The following is an 18,851-nucleotide window of genomic DNA, read 5'->3' as shown; positions in this document are numbered from 1 at the left end:
GCCACTTTAACCCTCTCTGACCAATCCATTTAATGTCTACATTTGGCAAAGCAAGGTCTCTCACCATACCTGTTTTCTCTGCAAACGTTTTACTCCAGAAGACATAGCTATGCCCTACAATCCACACTGTGAACATCTTCAAAGGAGAACTGGATGCACTCAGGAGGTGTCTTTCAGTAGAATGGCAATATGAAAAGAAAGACAGTTTGGAAATGGAGGCATACATATTTTTTTCAAAACAAAAAGAACTGATTGGCTGTTTCATACCATTCTAGAATAAAAACTAGGCTGTATGTGTAAATTAATAGAAGCATGTTTTGTATTGGTACAAAAAAATGTGTAACCAAAGAACAGTACTATGGATTTGCTGTAAGGTTTGAAAAGTCAAGCACTCTTGCTCTGTGGAATTGAAACATTGTGTGTCGAACTTCTGACCTAACTCTACACAGCAGTGTTCCATGAGCTGTTGCTATGGTAGCAGGCAGAAGTCAAGTTGGGGGAAGGGTACTAGGCAGAAGTCAAGTTGGGGGAAGGGTACTTTTGGAAAAGGGTTGGTTTTCAACCAATAGAAATGTGTGATTACATTTGAAAAAAAGGGGGAAGCACTGAGATTTGAAACTTACATGTATATGTGTGGAAAAATAGAGGGAAAGTTTGCCATTATCTGGTTCTGCTGAGAGGAGAGAGGTGAACACAACAGAGATCCTGGCTCTGATAATCTGCTGTTTGAGTGTCACATTTCTTTCACAACTAACTAATTTTAAAGGTGAGTTTACAGTTTGAGAGGGGATGTATGTGGTAACTTAAGAAATGAATAATAGAAATGGGAATTGTTTTTGTTGTAGTTACACATGGTGGTTTCATAATGTGTCAGTCTGTAAAAGTGATTTACACTTGCCCCGAAAAAAAAAAGAGCAGTAAGTGTGCTTTCAAATTGGCAAAGAAATTTCGTTTTGGGACTAATGTGAAAACATGACTCTGTGTGCATAGAAGAATTATAGGCAGAGATTTATTGCGTCTTGCTCTGGTGATTTCATAGTTGCATTAGATGGAAAGGGGGAGCGAATTTTTGGGGGAAGAAGCAGAGTCTTAGCACACACCCATGTGCTTGCCATGTATAGTCATGCACAGTATTTAGAAGCGAGTGGGGTTTTCAGGTTTAAGTCTGTAATGCAAATACATTCAGCATCACTAAGGCTGGTTGCCCTTGCTGGAGTGTAGGCAGTCACAGAGAATACACATGGTGGTGGTCTGAAAAAACAGCTTGGACATGTGCATTTAAATAAATCAAAAAAAGTGGTTTCATAATGTGTCAGTCTGTAAAAGTGATTTCCAATTGTAAAAAGTGATTTTCACTTGGCCCGAAAAAAAAAGAGCAGTAAGTGTGCTTTAAAAATGGCAAAGAAATTTCGTTTTGGGACTAATGTGAAAACATGACTCTGTGTGCATAGAGGAATTATAGGCAGAGATTTATTGCGTCTTGCTCTGGTGATTTCACAGTTGCATTAGATGGAAAGGGGGAGCGAATTTTTGGGGGAAGAAGCAGAGTCTTAGCACACACCCATGTGCTTGCCATGTATAGTCATGCACAGTATTTAGAAGCGAGTGGGGTTTTCAGGTTTAAGTCTGTAATGCAAATACATTCAGCATCACTAAGGCTGGTTGCCCTTGCTGGAGTGTAGGCAGTCACAGAGAATACACATGGTGGTGGTCTGAAAAAACAGCTTGGACATGTGCATTTAAATAAATCAAAAAAAGTGGTTTCATAATGTGTCAGTCTGTAAAAGTGATTTCCAATTGTAAAAAGTGATTTTCACTTGGCCCGAAAAAAAAAGAGCAGTAAGTGTGCTTTAAAAATGGCAAAGAAATTTCGTTTTGGGACTAATGTGAAAACATGACTCTGTGTGCATAGAGGAATTATAGGCAGAGATTTATTGCGTCTTGCTCTGGTGATTTCATAGTTGCATTAGATGGAAAGGGGGAGCGAATTTTTGGGGGAAGAAGCAGAGTCTTAGCACACACCCATGTGCTTGCCATGTATAGTCATGCACAGTATTTAGAAGCGAGTGGGGTTTTCAGGTTTAAGTCTGTAATGCAAATACATTCAGCATCACTAAGGCTGGTTGCCCTTGCTGGAGTGTAGGCAGTCACAGAGAATACACATGGTGGTGGTCTGAAAAAACAGCTTGGACATGTGCATTTAAATAAATCAAAAAAAGTGGTTTCATAATGTGTCAGTCTGTAAAAGTGATTTCCAATTGTAAAAAGTGATTTTCACTTGGCCCGAAAAAAAAAGAGCAGTAAGTGTGCTTTAAAAATGGCAAAGAAATTTCGTTTTGGGACTAATGTGAAAACATGACTCTGTGTGCATAGAGGAATTATAGGCAGAGATTTATTGCGTCTTGCTCTGGTGATTTCACAGTTGCATTAGATGGAAAGGGGGAGCGAATTTTTGGGGGAAGAAGCAGAGTCTTAGCACACACCTATGTGCTTGCCATGTATAGTCATGCACAGTATTTAGAAGCGAGTGGGGTTTTCAGGTTTAAGTCTGTAATGCAAATACATTCAGCATCACTAAGGCTGGTTGCCCTTGCTGGAGTGTAGGCAGTCACAGAGAATACACATGGTGGTGGTCTGAAAAAACAGCTTGGACAAGTGCAATTAAATAAATTAAAAAAAAAGGTTTCATAATGTGTCAGTCTGTAAAAGTGATTTTCACTTGCCCCGAAAAAAAAAAGAGCAGTAAGTGTGCTTTAAAAATGGCAAAGAAATTTCGTTTTGGGACTAATGTGAAAACATGACTCTGTGTGCATAGAGGAATTATAGGCAGAGATTTATTGCGTCTTGCTCTGGTGATTTCACAGTTGCATTAGATGGAAAGGGGGAGCGAATTTTTGGGGGAAGAAGCAGAGTCTTAGCACACACTCATGTGCTTGCCATGTATAGTCATGCACAGTATTTAGAAGCGAGTGGGGTTTTCAGGTTTAAGTCTGTAATGCAAATACATTCAGCATCACTAAGGCTGGTTGCCCTTGCTGGAGTGTAGGCAGTCACAGAGAATACACATGGTGGTGGTCTGAAAAAACAGCTTGGACATGTGCATTTAAATAAATCAAAAAAAGTGGTTTCATAATGTGTCAGTCTGTAAAAGTGATTTCCAATTGTAAAAAGTGATTTTCACTTGGCCCGAAAAAAAAAGAGCAGTAAGTGTGCTTTCAAAATGGCAAAGAAATTTCGTTTTGGGACTAATGTGAAAAAATGACTCTGTGTGCATAGAGGAATTATAGGCAGAGATTTATTGCGTCTTGCTCTGGTGATTTCACAGTTGCATTAGATGGAAAGGGGGAGCGAATTTTTGGGGGAAGAAGCAGAGTCTTAGCACACACCCATGTGCTTGCCATGTATAGTCATGCACAGTATTTACAAGCGAGTGGGGTTTTCAGGTTTAAGTCTGTAATGCAAATACATTCAGCATCACTAAGGCTGGTTGCCCTTGCTGGAGTGTAGGCAGTCACCGCGAATACACATGGTGGTGGTCTGAAAAAAACAGCTTGGACAAGTGCAATTAAATAAATTTAAAAAAAAGGTTTCATAATGTGTCAGTCTGTAAAAGTGATTTTCACTTGCCCCGAAAAAAAAAAGAGCAGTAAGTGTGCTTTAAAAATGGCAAAGAAATTTCGTTTTGGGACTAATGTGAAAACATGACTCTGTGTGCATAGAGGAATTATAGGCAGAGATTTATTGCGTCTTGCTCTGGTGATTTCACAGTTGCATTAGATGGAAAGGGGGAGTGAATTTTTGGGGGAAGAAGCAGAGTCTTAGCACACACCCATGTGCTTGCCGTGTATAGTCATGCACAGTATTTAGAAGCGAGTGGGGTTTTCAGGTTTCAGTCTGTAATGCAAATACATTGAGCTTCACTAAGGCTGGTTGCCCTTGCTGGAGTGTAGCACTCTGGACATGGGCTTTTTAAAAAATCTGAAAAGTGGTTTCATAATGTGACAGTTTGTAAAAGAGATTTTCACTTGCCCAAAAAAAAGAGCAGTTTGTGTGCATTCAAATTGGCAAAGAAATTTTGTTTTGTGACTATTGTGAAAAGAAATGTAGTAATATATTTAAATACAATAAAGGATTTTTTTTTAGTTTTTTTCAGGTATTGCTGAAGAACAGTGAACAAAATTTAAGATGCCTACAAAATCTCGAGTTCAAAAAACGCTAAAAAAAAAACTATATTTGAAGACAACTGGAGGACCAAAGTTAGTAGAAGATGCTCATGTTGGGAAAAAGAAAAAATCTTCTGGTAAGCAGAAAAAACAATTTCTTAAAAAAATATTCAAAACAAAGAAAAATGTACAAAATGTCTGTCCTGGGAAGAATGTAACAAAACGAAGAGAACAGCAAAAAATTGAGAATTTAGTTAATGCAAATATACCTTCTGCAACTGAAAAGTTTTACATAAACAGAAAAACAGCGTTTAAAGAGATACGTAGAAAAATGTTTCAGAGAAGAGTTATGTCCAATTTGATAAAGGATGTGAAGAAATATAAGCAAAAGGCAAACTATTACAAGAGAAAAAAAGAAATTGAAGCCATTGCAGCAAAAGCATTAGAATTAAAAAGGAAACTATTCATATTAATTTTGAATAGGATGCGTACATTAGATAAAATGGTTAATGTACTGAAATCACAAAGCAAAAGCAAAAGAGTAGTGAACAGAACAAACTTTTGTAAAGTGTTTTTAGGAAAGTGGATGCATAGTTCAAGTAGTGAACCTTTTTTTAATGAAGAGAGCTATTTTCAAAGTAATAGTTTGCTGCATGCAGTTGACACCAGAGGTCGTTCATACGAAGTAAAAAATGGTTGCATAATGGAGAAGGAGATAATGGTTCCAAGAGATGAGGTACAAGTGATGGCAGATGAGGCAATGGGGAGACGTCCTAAAGCCCCAGTGTACACTTGGAATTGTAGTAGTATTTGCACTGTGCGTCAGGAATCTATTGACAGATTTCGAGAGTTTCTAAGAGAATATAGTAAAAAAAGTGTAAAACAGAAGATTAAGGTGCTTCAAAGTCTGGATCCATGCAGAGTGAGAGAGAATACTGGTTTGCAGGGTCATTCTCTGGCTTGTCTATCTAGAAAAGTGTGCAATAGTGTTTTCCATCATTTTAGGATGCTGGCTGTTCATCATACTGAAATGAGAAAGTTTGTGAGACGGTTGTATTTTGCCAAAAGTCCAGCAATAAAGTTAAATGAATTGAATAGGGCTCTGTTCCGAGGAACGGTATCAGATGTAGAGAAGGTTGTTGATGAAATTCAGTTTTGTTACTTTGGTCCTGAACAAAACAGTGCAGAGAAGGACACAGTAAATGAGGAAGAAGTGGAAGAGAATGTAGAACCTTCTGTAAGTAAGACATTTAATGATCACATAACAAAATTTGCAATAGTCTCTAATGAAAGACCAAATGTTACTTGTATTTGTTGCCGCAGAACTCATTATAGAAAACAAACTAGGAATGTTGATCTCTACAGAAAGAGTGAAAATGAAGATAATTATAAGTGGATGGATTTTGCCACATATATATTTCTTGAAAATTGTTTTGAATTGGGTGAAGATCAGCGTATTTGTAAATACTGTTACAACAAGTTAGAGGAAAATAGAATGCCGACCAGAGCTGTACATAATAATTTAGAATTGGATGCTATTCCTGCTGAACTTTCTGAATTAAATACATATGAGTCTATACTCATTCAATGTGTTCATCCGTTCCAGACCATAGTACGTATGGAGCCCAAAACTGGTAAATTACCTCCTTCAGATTTACTGAGAGGTTTAAAAGGTAGAGTGGTGTATTTGCCCTTGGATTTGAAAAAAAATATGGAAACTATTGATGCGGATACTTTGGAAACTGAACCATTAATTATTCTGGTTAATGGTGTACCTACAAAGAATAAGAAGATTTGGCAGGAGCTGGTAGATGTGCGGAAAGTACAAAGAGCAAATTTGTATTTGAAAAAAAATAACAAATGGTATGAATCAATTTATATAGAAGAAGAAGAAGAAGACGAAGATTTTCAAGAAGACACAGAAACACCAACTGGACAAATTGAAAAAGTGGACAAGACAAAGGAAGAAGAAATTTATGAACATTTTAGCATACATCCTCTTCATTCGAAAGAAGTTATGGGAGACAATATTGATCTCTTTCAGATGAAGAAAGCAAAAGGAACTCCCGTGAGTGTATGGGAGGAGAGCTTGGAAGCTCGATGTTTTCCCCAGCTGTTTCCTACGGGAAAAGGAGGACGATACGATGAACGTCCAGAACAGATTCCAGCTTCAGAGTATCGGACTACAAGACTATATGCTGAAGATCCCAGATTTCGACAAAGTATTCCTTATTTGTTCCATCTTTTATTTGAAAGCGACTTGTCTGCACTGTCTTATGCAGTAAATCACATTTTAAAAAGTGGAGTACATTTACAAAATGTGTCTGCTAAGGATTTTATGGAGAAAGTGCAGCACCGAGATGATCATTTGGAAACACAACTGATCAATCTGATGGCTTGTCAGCGTGGGACAAATGAATATTGGTACCGACGCCATGGTGAACTAAAATGCATGTTACGCAATTTAGGAACACCAACATGGTTCCTTACCCTAAGCTGTGCCGAGTACGCTTGGGATGATTTACTGGATTTTCTACGAGAGGCCAATTCAAACATTAAAAACATCGAATACAAGACAGCAGGAGAACTGTGCTCATTGGATCCGGTTAATGTTTGCAGATATTTCAATCATAGATTTGAGGCTATGATGTCCTTCATCTGCAATAAAAAAAATCCACCCCTTGGAGAAGTAGTGGATTTCTTTTGGAGAAAAGAGTACCAGGCAAGAGGTGCTCCTCATATTCATATGCTGTTGTGGATCAAGGATGCCCCAAAGTTTGGAACAGATACTGATGAAGCAGTGTTATCTTACATTGAAGAATATGCAACATGTGGTATACCAAAAAGCACAGAAGAGAACAAGTTAAAGGAGCAAGTTTTACGTTTCCAAAGTCATCGGTGTGGAAAATACTGTCGACGGAAATACAAGAGCAAAGAAAAATACTACACTAAATGTCGATTTGGATTTCCTAGACCTGTTCTTTCAAATGGAAGAGTAAACAGTTTTATGTCAGCTGTGAGACATACTATCACAAGAAAATCACCTAAGAATACCTACAACCTTAAAAGAAAAGAAGAATCAAAAAATATAAATGACTACAACCCAGTCATTTTATCCATGTGGAACGCTAACATGGATATACAGTATGTAGCTGACAATTCCATTGCTGTTGCACGATATGTAACGTCTTACATTACGAAATCAGAAAAAACAGAATTGAAGGAAATGTGGGAAGAGATTTCTCACGAGAAGACTGTTAGTAAGAAGCTGTACAGTTTCAGTTTGAAGATGTTATCGCATCGAGAAATTGGATCCTACGAATGTTCAGATAGGTTATCTTCTGCAAGTCTCTACTCAAAGTCAAGAAGAATAATTTGGGCAAGTTTAGGCCTTGCAGCAATGAGAAATCGGGTACTGAAATCTGTTGGAGAAATTGAATATTTGGCCGAGAATGACCCAGAAAGTACAGATATATTGAAAACAAACATGTTGGACACATATTATCCCAAGAGAAGTCATCATCTGGAGAACATGTGTCTCTATGAAGTGTTGCAGAACTACATTTATTCACGGAAAGCTGCAGAAGACATTAATAATGGAAAATATAAAGTTGTTGGTGAAGAAGGATGTTTGGTGAAGCAAACCAAAGGAAGTTTGATAAATCACCGGAAGCTGAGTTGCGACACTACCGACAAGAAAGAATTTTACTACTTGGCTCTTTTACAGTTGTTTAAACCATGGCGTACAGAGGATGAACTACTGGGAGAATTTCAAAGCTATGAGGATTCATTTAATGCTTGCAAAGACAGCATACAATGCAATACATTCACAACTTATCTGCAAATGTTAAATGAAGAAATTGAACAGGAAACTACAATTGCAGCAGAAATAGCTAGAGACAGTTCTCAGGACAGCCAAAGTTCAGGAACACACAGTCAAGATCCCCTAGGACAACCAATCGTTGAAAATGAAGCATCAATAGCCATGAATGAAGTGGAAACAGCTATGAATCAAGCTCAAGAAGAATTTATAGACTTAGAAAATTTGGAAAGACAACTGAATCAAGAGCAGCAACAAATTTATGAAGAGATCAAAAACAAAATTGATCACGGATTTCTACATGTAAAAAAAGAGTGCTCATGCACATCATTTCATCCAATCAGGATGTATGTAAGCGGACAAGCTGGCACTGGAAAAAGTTTCCTAATTAAAGTCATCAGAAGCTACCTAAAGCAAAAAACGGATTCTACGTTGTCTTGTGTGGTTACTGCTCCAACTGGGTTAGCAGCATATAACATAAAAGGAATCACCTTACATCGTTTGCTAATGTTACCAGTGGAGCATGAGAACAAAATACAATTCAACAAGCTAACTGGAGAAGCATCCTTGGAAGTTTCACGAGTATTGAAGAAGATGCAAGTTCTCATTATTGATGAGGTGAGCATGGTATCAAACTTAATGCTTGCCTTTGTGCATTTAAGAATGCAGCAAATTTTGAAGACAGACTATGACGTGTTATTTGGTGGAAAACACGTCATAGTTTTTGGAGATCTTTTGCAACTTACTCCAGTTAAAGGACAACCAGTGTTTAATACTGTGACACATGAAGACACGAAGAAGTCATTGGGAAGCATCGGTAATACAAATATTTGGTCCTTCTTTGAGTACAAGGAACTTACAACTAATATGAGGCAAGCAAACGATGAAGAATATGGAAGTATTCTGAAAGATATCAGGATTGGACTACTCACAGAAGCTGGCAAAAAAGCATTACAGACTCGGCTGCTACATAATTTATTTCCAAAGGAAGAAATAGTTGCAGAGAAGATATACAAGAACATTGCAGAAAACAAAAGTGTCATCTGCTTAATGCCTACTCTACGTGAATGCTCAATATTCAATGAGGAGCTTTTGAAATTGGAAAAGGAAGAGATCAGGAAATTGGAAGCAGTGGACAAAATTGAGGATGGAAGAATTACTGTCACAGTAACAGGCAAACTGAAAAATAAATTGGACTCACTAGAGAAGAACATCTCCAAAACAGCTGGATTAGAAAAAAATCTATATGTTTGCATGAACTGTAGAGTGTTTTTAAGGAGAAATTTGGATGTTGAGAAAGGTTTAGTTAATGGAGCGATGGGAAGAGTTGTGGGTTTTATTAATTATCAGAAAAAAGAAGGAATTGAATGTTTAAAAATAAAATTTGATCAGATAGATGAAGTTAAAGATATTTGTCGTTGTACAGTTCGTTTTATGCTTGTGAAAGACTTATATGTACGTAGGAAGCAGTTTCCGTTTTCTCTAGCATATGCTGTAACTATTCACAAGTCTCAAGGATTGACTGTAGATTGTGCATTTGTGAACATTGGTTCAACTGTGTTCAAAGAAGGTATGGCATATGTTGCTTTGTCACGAGTCAAAACATTATCAGGTTTATTCATGATAGACTTTGAAGAATCAAAAGTTAGTGCTGATACAAATTGTGTAAAGGAGTATAATAGATTAAGAAGAAGCTATGCTCCTCATTTAGGTCAGTATCCTGTGTTGGAGAAACGTGTAGTTTCTCGTAAAAGAAAAAATGAGAATATCTGTAGTGAAGATGTAGAGAAGAGGAAAAAAAAGAGGAGTGATGTAATTGCAAGCAAAAAGAAAAAGGAAAATGAAGAACAGGTTGTAGGATGTCATTTTGAAAATAGCTCTGGTGTCAACTGCTACGCAAATGTAGTGCTGAATGTTGCATTTTATCTGGAAAGTTTGCAAGAGCAGATAATAGTAAATCAGGGAAAAAGATTCTGTTCAGAGCTGAGTCTCCTTTTTCAAAAGTTGAGTAAAGATAAAACTCAAATAGAAAGTGCTACTGACATTAGAAAACTTTTAGATGTATGTTCAGGACGAACACAGTTTTCTCAAAATGAACAGCAAGATGCACATGAATTTTTGATGTATTTTCTTCAGGTAGTGGAAGAAGAAGGAGTTCCCATTGACATTTTTTTTGGTCTCTCTTATAAATGGGAACATAGTTGTGATAATTGTTATAATATATGTGGCTCTATTGTTGATAATGAAAGGTTTATTTATTTGACATTGCCAGAGAGTAAAACAGTCACTTTTGCAAAATTAGTTAAAGATGCTAATCATAGCATGAAATGTGGTGAGTGTAATTCTGACATGTTTTCAACATTAATTTTAAAGGAATACGGACAGTATGTCATTTTAATGATGCAACGATGTCGAGCTGATGGTTCAAAATTGGATACTTTAATAAAGAAGTTTACAGGACAGCAATTATCAATTTCAGGAAAAACTTTTGTAACTGTTGCAATAATTTTCCATGATGGACCTACTGTTACTTCTGGACATTACACAGTTTATCTAAAATGTGAAAAAGGCTGGACACTGTGTAATGATTCCCAATTGATTTTCAAACAACGTTTGCCTTTTGATTTAGCAAATTCCTATCTAATCTTCCTGAAACCTAAATTTTAGAGAGACTTGGCAAGATCTGGACAAAATAATTTTACCATTTTACTGGATTACCATTGCAATTTTGTAAAAAAAAGATTTTTAAAATTATCATTTGGCCTAATGGAAAGATAACCAATTGTAATGTGGACTTTTTTAATTTTTAATGCAATTTTGAAAAACCAATAATTTAGAGATTATCGGTAACTTCTGCACATTTTAAATTTTGGAATGTTATTGGACTGCCATTGGAAATTTTTTTCAAAAATGATTTAAAAAATTACTATTTGGCCATGTGGAAAAGTAACCAATTCTATTGTGGACTAAATAAATTATTCAAAAAATTTTCGTGAACCAAAATGTTACAGAGAATCGGTGAGATCTGGACAAATTAAACTTTAGAATTTTATTGGATTTCCGTTGGAAATTTATTCCAAAAAAAAAATTAAAATTACTATTTGGCCTAAAGGAAATGAAATCAGATGTATTTTGGAGTTATTTGAGATATAATATTGTGATTATAGTTCTGAAACAAACATATCAGACGGTATTTTAAAGAAATAAGTATTGGTATTAGATGATATTTTTTTACAATATTATGCATTTCTATAATGTTAAGTTTAATTAAAAAAAGAATCAGGGCTTTTTTAATACAATCTTTGTGATTGGTATTTTTTTTTGCCCGCTGTAAAATGATGAATGCAATTGCTTTCACAATTTATAGTGAAATGCAATATATTCTGAAAACAGCAAAAATAAGGCAAAAAGATTTTTTGGTAAAAAATGTAAATATGTGTACTGTATTATAAAATGTTTAAAAAATATTAATACTTTTTTCTTTTTTTCCAGATAGATATAGAAAATTTTCGAAAACTACAAACATTTTTAAAACTATTTTTAAAAAAAAGAAATGAATAAATATTTTTTCAGTGAGTATGGTAAGTCAATAATAATAATTGTAGTCTCTCAAGGACAATGTAATGTGATAAATGATTTTTAGTGTTTTTTTTAAAAAATAAAAAAAAAGTACGCGCACCGTACGCGTACGGTAAAAAAAAAATAAAAAAAAGTTTTTAAAAACATGTAAAAAAAAGATGAAAGATAAGGTTGGCTCTTAAAAGAACCGTTGTGTTCATGCAGGGACAGAGGAAAGGAAGCATGGGAAAATTATTCAAAGCGACAAATGTGCTGATCTATTTTGTTGTTCACTAGGGAAACACTGGTCTCCCTATGGCAAATTAGATCTTTACAAAATGTGCAATGAATATCAACCTTCCGAAATCGAGGGTTCATTTCCAGAGGGCCAGCAAAAGGAGATTCTCCCCCCACAGATGAAGGGCTCACCTGACCTGCAGAAGAAGGAGTAAGCCCTGCAGGTGATGGTCCAGGCTGAGCTGCTGTGGATGTACTGGCTCGTCTTTCTGAAGAGTTACCTCCAAAAAGATGACCATGTGTCCTTCTGTGTACATCCTGGAGGTGTCTCTTCATGGTGTGATTCCCAAAGGAATACTTCCTGTTAGGATTACCTCTAGAAAGTACACGCTGACACAGCTTGCAAGTAACTAAGGGTGCATTCACCTTTTGCTGGCCTTCTGGAAAAGTAAAATAATCCCAAACATAAGAAGGCTTTTGTTTCCTCGATCTCTGCCTCAAGACAGTGCTGCTAGTGCTAGCCTCACTCTCAGAAGAGCTCTGCTGTTCTGCCATCGTATCCCAAAGACAAACCAGCTCCTTCTCCCAAGGGATCACAAGCAGAAATGAGGGGAATGGGTGTGGTGTAGGAGAGTTCTAGAACTGAAAGTAGTTTCAACCAATCAAAAGTTGTGTTTCAAGATCACATGACCTACCGTACGCTTACGGTACGCTTACGGTACGCTTACGGCAAAAAGTACGCGTGCGCGTAAAAAAGACACGCGCTTGCGCGCATGCGCATAACAGTCACTCCCCGGCACTTCCGCGTAACGTGCGCGTGTGGCGTAAGCGCGCATGCGTCCCACGCGCAGTACGCGCGGCTACGCAAAGTGCGTAACTATACGCAAGCAGCGTAGATAGATTACGGACGTTGCGTAAACCGTACGCTTACCGTGAGCTTACGGTACGCGTACTAAAAAAAAAAAAAAAAGAACTGGAAATAAATTTTACATGTTTATTTTAAAAAATATATTAAAAATAAATATTTAAGGATTTTAAAAATTAAAGCATAGTCTTTATAAAAGGTAAGAAAATTAAATTAAAAATATGTTTGAAAAAATGGAAGAATAAAAAAAAAATTAGCATTTAAAAAACCTTGCAAATTCACTGAAAAAACCATGGGTTTCACACACGTTATAGTTAGGAATTAGCATTTAAAAAACCTTTGAAATTCTGTGAAAAAACCATAGGTTTCACACACGTTATAGTTAGGAATTAGCATTTAAAAAACCTTAGAAATTCAGTGAAAAAACCATAGGTTTCACACATGTTATAGTTAGCTGGACATTTTACTCGTAAAAAACCAATGAAATTGCCCCGTTATAGTTAGTTCAGCTAACTATAACTCGCGCGCCCGCAATGCACTGCTGATGACGTCACATATTACATCACTCATGACATGGTCAGTGACATCACTCATGACATCACTGATGACATCTCAAATGACATCACTGATGACATCACTGATGACATCATCCTTGTGATAGAGTGGCAGACCTCCTCTTCCCCTAATATAACCTTTGACACACACATTCAAAAATAGAAACTACAATGTTCAAAACAATGGACATACCAATACCAGTTAAAACAACCTTTTCAGTAATTCTAAGATCCACATACACATCCACTCATTCACCAACAGTCCAATTCAGTCACTCATACATGTACTCACTCATCATATGTACTCATACACCTATACATCCTGTTACACAATGCCACTCATCCATAGAGTTACTCACACACATAGTCACTCATGCTAACAAAGAATCAAACATACATTTACTTGCATATACAGTTATACACACACCACCACACTTACTTCTACGGAAACTTACACATACTTAGTCTTTTAAACAATCACTTATAGAAACACATACTTATTCATACAGGAACTCTTTCAATCTCTCACTCTCACATATACTCACATATATACACCAATAGTCACATATACTAGTTTAAAACATATGTAGTTACTCATAAAGACAATATTGAGACAGTCATTCACTCACTAACACACCCATACACACACTCATCCACCCATACAGTCCTGCACACATGCTGTGTTCAACCCATACAAACAATGAGTCACTCATTCATGCACCTATGCACTACGTAATACCCCCCACCGAACCATGCAGACACTCAGACTGATACTCAAAAAACCAACTAATAACCTATATAGACACCCATGTAGCTACTCACCAACCCATGCAGCCACTTATACACAAAGTGAGAGACTGATACAGATATTTACATATTTAAACATTACTCACTAAGCCATGTATTCACTATGATACACTTAATCGGTCAGTTACACAATCAATTTTTCAAAAACAAATCATCCATTTAGACACTTATATACCCATTTATTCTTCCATCGACCTTGAGATATACATATATAAAACATATTTAATTTTCAGAAAAACACACATTCACTGGATGATGTCATCAGTGATGTCATCAGTGATGTCATTTGAGATGTCATCAGTGATGTCATCAGTGATGTCACTGACCATGTCATGAGTGATGTAATATGTGACGTCATCAGCAGTGCATTGCGAGCGCGCGAGTTATAGTTAGCTGAACTAACTATAACGGGGCAATTTCATTGGTTTTTTACGAGTAAAATGTCCAGCTAACTATAACATGTGTGAAACCTATGGTTTTTTCACTGAATTTCTAAGGTTTTTTAAATGCTAATTCCTAACTATAACGTGTGTGAAACCTATGGTTTTTTCACTGAATTTCAAAGGTTTTTTAAATGCTAATTCCTAACTATAACGTGTGTGAAACCCATGGTTTTTTCAGTGAATATATATATAGGTCAGCTGTTCCATAGGAAATGCGTTTTATGTGGTCCTAATACCTTTAGTCCTGCTTGACGAATCTCCATGAAATTTTCCAAAAAGGTGCTGCTTTTTGACTAGATTGTGCACGGAACGTTTCAGGGTTATCCGCCATGTGGGGGCCGAGAAAAAAGAGATGGGGATTCCAAAAGGCAAAATCTCCATGCATTTTCCATAGACTACTTGAAGAAGTGCTACAGCAAAATCTGCTGAATTTAATTATTCCAAATTTGGGAGGAAGCTAGATCTTGGTCCACAAATTGTGGTTTTTGTGATTTGGTGTAAAACCATTCTGTAGTTTCTGAGAAATTAAGGTTAACAAATAATTGTATATCTGGATGGTTGTGTCTGCGAGAGGCTAGAGAGACTCTTGTGGGAGCACCAATTTGAAAATTGAGTGTTCTTATTGGCCCTGGGAGTTTTATTTCCGTTGGTCATCTCGCTTCCATGGAAGTCAGAGTGAGTGTTCCGAGTGTTCTGTCAGCAACATCAAAAAAATGTTGCTGACAGTCATTACAGAACTCAGGGACTTAGTCCCCTTGTCTTAAAGTAATAAATAAATAAGTAATATAAGGGGGCAGGGTAGGGATACCCTGACCCCCTGGACCCCAATTGGGTGGGGGTAGCGGGGACCCAGAGAGAACCCCTGTCCCGGACCAAAAGCTAAAATATAGGCAAAACATTTCGCAATCCTGCGGGACTCCCACGATATAGAAATAAAACAAAATCCAAAAAAGGCAGCTGGGGCACATTACCCCAGGGCCGTATTCAATAAGTTGAGGGGTGGGGTCCACATAGCCCCATCCGGAGCCCTTAAAGGTTTCAGAGAGCTCACCGCTGGCCCAAAATCATGAAAAAAGATGAGGGGGCAGCAAGGCTCTCCTCCTTGAGCCTTTAAAGGGTCTGGGGAGCCCACCCCTGGTGCCAAAATTTGCAAATAAGAGTCCTTTCAGTGATCCTCATGTTGCCCCAGGGACCCCGTCACCCAGGGCCCAAATTGCTTGAAATGAGGAGGAGAGCTGCGTGGCCCCCTCCCCCAAGCAGGAGCTCCCCCGCACCCGATGGCTGGGAGCACACTTTTGATCTGTTTCCCTGCCCGTAGTGATGCAGGGTACTGGATGGGGATGCGGGGACCATGTGGGTCCTCTTGCAGTCCCCTACAAGTGTATGGTGGGTGCACTAGGTGGGCTTCAGAGCACCCACCTTTAATAGTGCGGGTCTCAGGAGATGGGGTCCCCAGGCCCTCTCCCCTTTGTTACTAATAACCCTGAGGGATTGGGTCCGCAGTGCCTAAGAAGGCTCGGGGAGGGGGGGCCACTTGGCTCCCTTCTCTTTAAATTTAGTTAGTTGGCCCTGAGGGGTTGAGTCCCACTCCCCTTTATTTTAAGTTGTGGCCATGAGGGATGGGGTCTCCAAGGCCTAATAAGACTCTGGGAGGGGGCTGTGTGGCCCCAATCACCTTTAATTAAAAAAAACATCCCTGGAGGATTGGGTTCCCAGGTCCTGGGAGCAAAGCCACATGGCCCCCTCCCCGTTTTTTTTTTTTAAAAAGGCCATGGGGGATGGGGTCCTCAGGGCCTGATAAGGCTTTGGGAGAGGGGCCACAGGGCCCCCTCCCATTTCATAAAAAAAGTCCATGGTGGATGGGGTCCTCAGGGCCTTATAAGGGTTGGGGAGGGGGGCCACACGGCCCCCTGCCTTTTCATAAAAAAGGCCCTAGGGGTGGGGTCCCCAGGGCCTAATAAGGCTCTAGGAGTGGGGCTCGTGGACCCTACCCCTTTAAAAATACAAAACTTCCTGTTGCCAATCCCTAGGTCATGCGCCGCAGGTGGTTGGCTTTACGTGTGGTAATAAAGTATTACTGTATGTTAAACTAGAAATTCACACAAAAAAACAATGGATAAAGTAATATCATAGTTGGGTCTGATAAAATTATTCGTTTTTTACAGAAAAGAAAATCTAAGAAATTCACTAAAAAAACTAAAGTTAAAGTAACATTATAGTTAGGTGAATTAGTCAGTGACAACATTAATGTTTTGAAGAAAAGAAACCACAGAAATACATCAGTTATAATTTTCAGATTGAACTAGAACTTTTACCCCCGCCATGTACTGCCTGTGACCTCACATGCTACATCACTCATGGCGTATGCTGTGACATCATTTATGATCTCACTGATGGCATCTCAAATAATATCATTGATGAATTAACCAATGGCTTCATCCAAGCTTCTTTTGTACACATTGCTCTTTAAACGGATTAGAGCTATAAATATGAGTGCAAAATAGCTCAGAATAATATGAAGCATCTTTACTGCTATCATACATACAACCCCCATCGGTAAAGCAAGTTTGTGTTATGTGCAGCACTGACCTTATACTATACACTTCATGGGCAGCCGAGTTCCTGTTGAAGATCAACCACAGATGAAAGGGTAACCTCTCCTGCAAACAGTGTTCAATCTGTAAACAACTATTTAGGGAAAACTCAAGCCCTGTTACATAACTAATGCATTACTAAGGGCAGTCTTTACCTGTATCAAACCCCTGACAGTCACTGAACTTACATTGAGAAAAGAAGTGGTCATGAATAGAAAAGTGGGTACCATTAACACTGTTTACTCAATGGAGATAGTTTACTCTGTGCTCGTCATGTTTTCTCGGTTTCCTCCAGAATCATCTAATAACCAGAAGTTGATGCTGGAATATGAGAAATACCAGGAGCTGCAGGTGAAATCACAGCGGATGCAGGAAGACTATGAGAAGCAGCTCCATGAGATGGAGACCGGCAAGACCCTGGCCCTGGAGGAGATGACAGAGTACTATGAAGCCAAACTGCAGGACAAAGTTATGCAGCTAGAGCAGGTACTCATGACCTTTCCTGGTCTCGCGTGTTCCCTTGTTCGTGATCCTTGTGCAGGTAAAGTGTCCTTGTAAGAACATGTTCATCTGGAGGCTGCCGCATCCCGCTGGCATGTTATTCATGTCCCTGCTGCCTTCAGCGTGAGTGGTTTAACAGTGTTAATGTTTTGGCATCAGTCGTTGCAACCGAGACTGTCCTGAGTTTTTATGAGACTTTATGTGACCTTGTGTTTGGTTGTGGTTCAGGGCGAGGTCTTTCCCCAGTTAGTTCTGTGCCAAGATCTCAATCTGGCTGCCTTGTAGGGTTGCCACCTGATTCTTTTTTTTATGACACCACCGGTATGTTAATGTCCCGGCTGGGTCAAAAATAAGCAAAATCGCCTAAGGCGGGTATTTTCAGCTCTTACCTGTACATAGTTCAAATAGCAAATATAAACAAAAAGTGCTCTTAAATGTTTTTTGGAGCAGTGTTCACGATCCATGACTAATAATTAAATAAAGGCAGATAAGTGAGGCTACAAATGAATACATTTTATTTTCTTCAAAATCCTGTTAATTATGACATCAAGGGCCTTTGCAGGCTCTTAAAACAACACCAAATGGGTGGTATTTTTCTCTTGGAAAGGTGGCCACCCTACTGCATGGGCAGGATAATTTTGACTTCTTTATGAACCTACAGGCGATATTGTGTTTGGTTTAGGGTGGGGAAAGGACATTAATTGGCTGATTCCATATTGTGCACTGGCTGTGACTGCCTGGGCAGGATCACCCTGAGTTCTTTAGGGATCCATGGGTGATCTTGTGTTGGTGATAGGGTGGTTGATCTTATGTTGAGTTCTGGCTTTGACTGCCTGGGCAGGATCACCTTGGGTTCTTTATGGATCCATGGTTGATCTTGTGTTGATTTACCGAGAGGGGAAGGACATTTCTTGGATGATTCCATATTTAACCTTGGCTGTGACTGCCTGGGCAGGATCACCCTGAGTTTTTTATGGATCCACAGGTGATCTTGTGTTGGTGGTAGGATGGGTGATCTCATTTCTGAGTCGTGGCTGTGACTGCCTGGGCAGGATCACCTTGAGTTCTTTATGGATCCACGGGTGATCTTGTGTTGGTGGTAGGATGGGTGATCTCATTTCTGAGTCCTGGCTGTGACTGCCTGAGCAGGATCACCTTGAGTTCTTTATGGATCCATGGGTGATCTTGAGTTGGTGGTAGGATGGGTGATCTCATTTCTGAGGGCTGGCTGTGACTGCCTGAGCAGGATCACCTTGAGTTCTTTATGGATCCACGGGGGATCTTGTGTTGGTGGTAGGATGGGTGATCT

The 18,851-nt window shown here is 38.5% G+C and overlaps 1 protein-coding gene across 1 annotated transcript in view; it reads left to right on the top strand.

Moving 5' to 3' along the window:
* CFAP57 (cilia and flagella associated protein 57) overlaps positions 1–18,851 on the top strand; it is a 355,646-nt gene that overhangs the window by 188,739 nt on the left and 148,056 nt on the right. The window contains exon 15 of the mRNA XM_085602986.1: positions 17,337–17,527. Within this exon, the coding sequence (XP_085459112.1) occupies positions 17,337–17,527 (191 nt within the window). The remainder of the gene's footprint in view (positions 1–17,336; positions 17,528–18,851) is intronic.

The sequence above is a fragment of the Triturus cristatus genome, chromosome 4_2, assembly GCF_964204655.1.
Source record: "Triturus cristatus chromosome 4_2, aTriCri1.1, whole genome shotgun sequence".
Taxonomy (NCBI): domain Eukaryota; kingdom Metazoa; phylum Chordata; class Amphibia; order Caudata; family Salamandridae; genus Triturus; species Triturus cristatus.
The sequence above is the reverse complement of the archived record's forward strand: the minus strand, read 5'-3'. Positions and strand labels throughout refer to the sequence as shown.